General features: G+C 49.3%; 1 protein-coding gene across 4 annotated transcripts in view; it reads left to right on the forward strand.

Moving 5' to 3' along the window:
• The first annotated feature begins 213 nt into the window (after positions 1–213).
• The window catches only part of C6H3orf22 (chromosome 6 C3orf22 homolog), a 4,260-nt gene continuing 1,629 nt past the window's right edge, over positions 214–2,844 (forward strand). Inside the window, exons 1-4 of one of the 4 annotated variants that reach the window (XM_021165437.2) lie at positions 214–321; positions 428–928; positions 1,743–1,868; positions 2,176–2,301. In XM_021165437.2, the coding sequence (XP_021021096.1) occupies positions 1,780–1,868; positions 2,176–2,301 (215 nt within the window). In that variant the 5' untranslated portion in view covers positions 214–321; positions 428–928; positions 1,743–1,779. Of the gene's footprint in view, positions 322–427; positions 929–1,065; positions 1,355–1,383; positions 1,606–1,742; positions 1,869–2,175; positions 2,302–2,844 lie in introns of those variants that run through there. The other 3 variants (XM_021165436.2, XM_021165438.1, XM_021165435.1) reach the window with 3 other exon arrangements.

A 2,844-nucleotide genomic window follows, 5' to 3' on the forward strand; every position in this document is an offset into this window, starting at 1 on the left:
TCTGCTAGGCCCATTTGATTTATGATGTCATTTAGCTCTAAAATTTGTTTAGTTTTTGTCTGGCTGACCTATCTATTGGTGAGATTGGGGTACTAGTCAGGCATCCATCATCTGCACTGTTCTCAACATTCTTATCTTCCAAGTTCTATGGAACAGCCCACTGAGATTACAGTACTCAATGGTGTTCTAGTCCAAGGTTCCAAAGTCCTTCCGCAGTACTCCCTAAAACACATGGTCAGGTCTTCCACAGAAACATCCCACTCAGGGTACCAACTTCTTATGGTTGCTGTTGCTGTAAACTATCCAGAACAACTTACAGCGGTAAGTACCTACTTCCTCCAATAAGCCCCATCATCTATCTCCACTATCCCGCACAGCACCATAAAATCATGAATTCATTAGTGGGTTGTCCCTCTGATTATTTCAGAGCCCTTACCATCTAATCACCTCTCAGTTATTGTATCTGCCAGCTGGGGACAGCACTTGCAGCATGTGAGCCTTCTGGGAGAGTCTGAACCANCCAGCTGTAAGAAATGTGTTCTCATCTGTATCTCCCCACTTCGAGTCCAGTCTTTTGTCAACCCCAGCCACTCCAAGGTGGTCCCAGTGAAGAACCAGCAACTTTTGTTCAAACTCTCAGTGCCTTCACCTGGTTTCCCTGCTGTTCACTTTGAGTCACTTGTCTAAGAAACTGGGGTAGGGACTCTTCTGGCCCAGAGGAGAGAAGGAAGAAAGCCTAAATCTAGGCTTAAGGATTTGAGCTGTCTGCTGAGAATTCAGTCTCCTGTACAACCTTGGTTGGGTCACCTGAAACAACCCTCTTGCCTACTCTTTGGCATCTCCTGACAGCACTGGCCACATCCTCAGACCTCTCAACCCATCTCATTGCCTGGCTGCTCCTCTGTTTCTATTCTCTCTCCTTATCAAGGTAAGCCCTCTGCAGATCTCCTGGGCTGTGCTGGTAGACCTGCCCTCAGCTGCTGTGAGACATATCAGCAATTACTCTGCCACTGATTGTGACCTCAGAGGTTTCTGACCTCAGAATGGGCCTATGGGCCCTGTTGGTCCAGAGCCATGGAATTATGGTTCCCTTGGTGCCTGGCACTCAGGATCATGGCCAGGATCAACCCTAGTGTAGTCACTTAAGAGTGTGCATACTATGTGCCTCTGCTGGTTTGCTTGCTCCNAGAACACCTTGGGCCTGGGTCTCCCATCTGACTGAGGCTTCTGAGTGTGACAGCTGTGGGGCTACAGCAGCTTTTTCACTTGCAACTTCCTACGAAGGAGCTGTTCCTGGGCTTTGTAAACCAAGTCCTAATCACTGTCACATTGGAGATTTAGACTAGGCTACCTGGTAAGCTCCTGCAACCTGCATGGCCCTGAAGGAAGAGCCCCAGGCCAGTTAATGAAGTTAGTTACTGCTACAAGGTGGTAGTAGAGATGCCTGGAATGGTGTCATGAGTCACAAGATTCCNTGGTCAGCTGNAATCAGCCAAATGACAGGGCCATNACAAAAATGGAAGCAAGACAGCCAGAAGGGGTTCTGCCACATCCTTGTCACTCAAGATTGTGGTATTCTGGAAGACTAGTTTACCATTTTGTCAGGTAGATGCAAACAAAGCAGTTTTCCTTTTGGAGCTCTTTCCCTCTTCCCATGAAAACTGGGCTAATGACAATGTTCTTCATCAGTGGGGAGAGTTAAGCAAGCTCATGACTTCCTACTCCTGCTTCTTCTCTGGCAGCCTCCTCTGTGCAGGACACAGCCTAACGCCCTCTGTGATGGACTCAAAAGGCCACAAGAAGCCCTGCNGGCATAAGAAGAAGAAAATCAAGACTTATGAGAGATTGGTCAAGAAGTTTCCTTACAGGTACAAGACACCTAGACACTTAGGGCTGAGCCCTGTTGCAAGCCCCATATTGCTCCCAGGTCCCAGAACACAGAGTGTTCTGAAGAGCTGGNGCTAGGAGGAGTGACTCTAGTCCATGGGGCACCTGAGGAACCCTGTACCACCGGTGGCCAACAATCTAGCTCTTCCTTCTTCACCTACTGTCCCAGTCCAGGTGAAAAGCTACATTTCCTGTAATGCACTGAGTATGGGGCCAAACAGATCTAGGTGTGAACCCCTGTAGGTGGCTGGTAGTTATAGGCACTTAACCACTCAAGGCCCCTTCTAGGTTACCTCATTTGACGGAGCCTAGCACAGCATGCCCACCATCTTGTAAGGCCAAGAGCAACTCACTGAAGGACAAACTGCCCTTACAGAAGAATCTGGTGCCAACACGGTCCATCCCCATCCCAGGGTAAGTTCCTGTACTTGGCTGCCTTCGGTGGTCATACACAAACAAACATGTCTTGTCGACATCACCCCACCCTGAGGGGAAACCTCAGTCACTTTCAGGCAGGTCCTCTCATCGTCATCAGACATGTGACTACAATGTTCCATCCTAAACAGAGGCACAGGGAACAAGAGATTGCACCCAGCTATAGTGCACCTGCCACACGGGCATGGTGGACAAGCTGTTCCATCCTGGGGGACTTTCAGGGCCAGGTGGCAAAGGGTGCCCTGGCACTCCAGCCCCACCTCAATGCCTCAGAACCCACAGTTATTGTTCAGTCCCTGTGTATCAGCTCTGGCCAGTCACCAGTCTGTACCTTTACTCCACAGCACACCCAAAGAGACATGAATAAAAGCACACACACACACACACACACACACACACACACACCCTAGCCTTGGTCTCTGGTCTCTTCCCTTCCCTTATCTGGGAATTCAGAGCAAGAATTCTCTGACATCTAAACCAAACCTCCTAACCCATGGGGGATTTGCTGCTGAGGCTGTGGTC

Source organism: Mus caroli, chromosome 6 (assembly GCF_900094665.2).
Source record: "Mus caroli chromosome 6, CAROLI_EIJ_v1.1, whole genome shotgun sequence".
Taxonomy (NCBI): domain Eukaryota; kingdom Metazoa; phylum Chordata; class Mammalia; order Rodentia; family Muridae; genus Mus; species Mus caroli.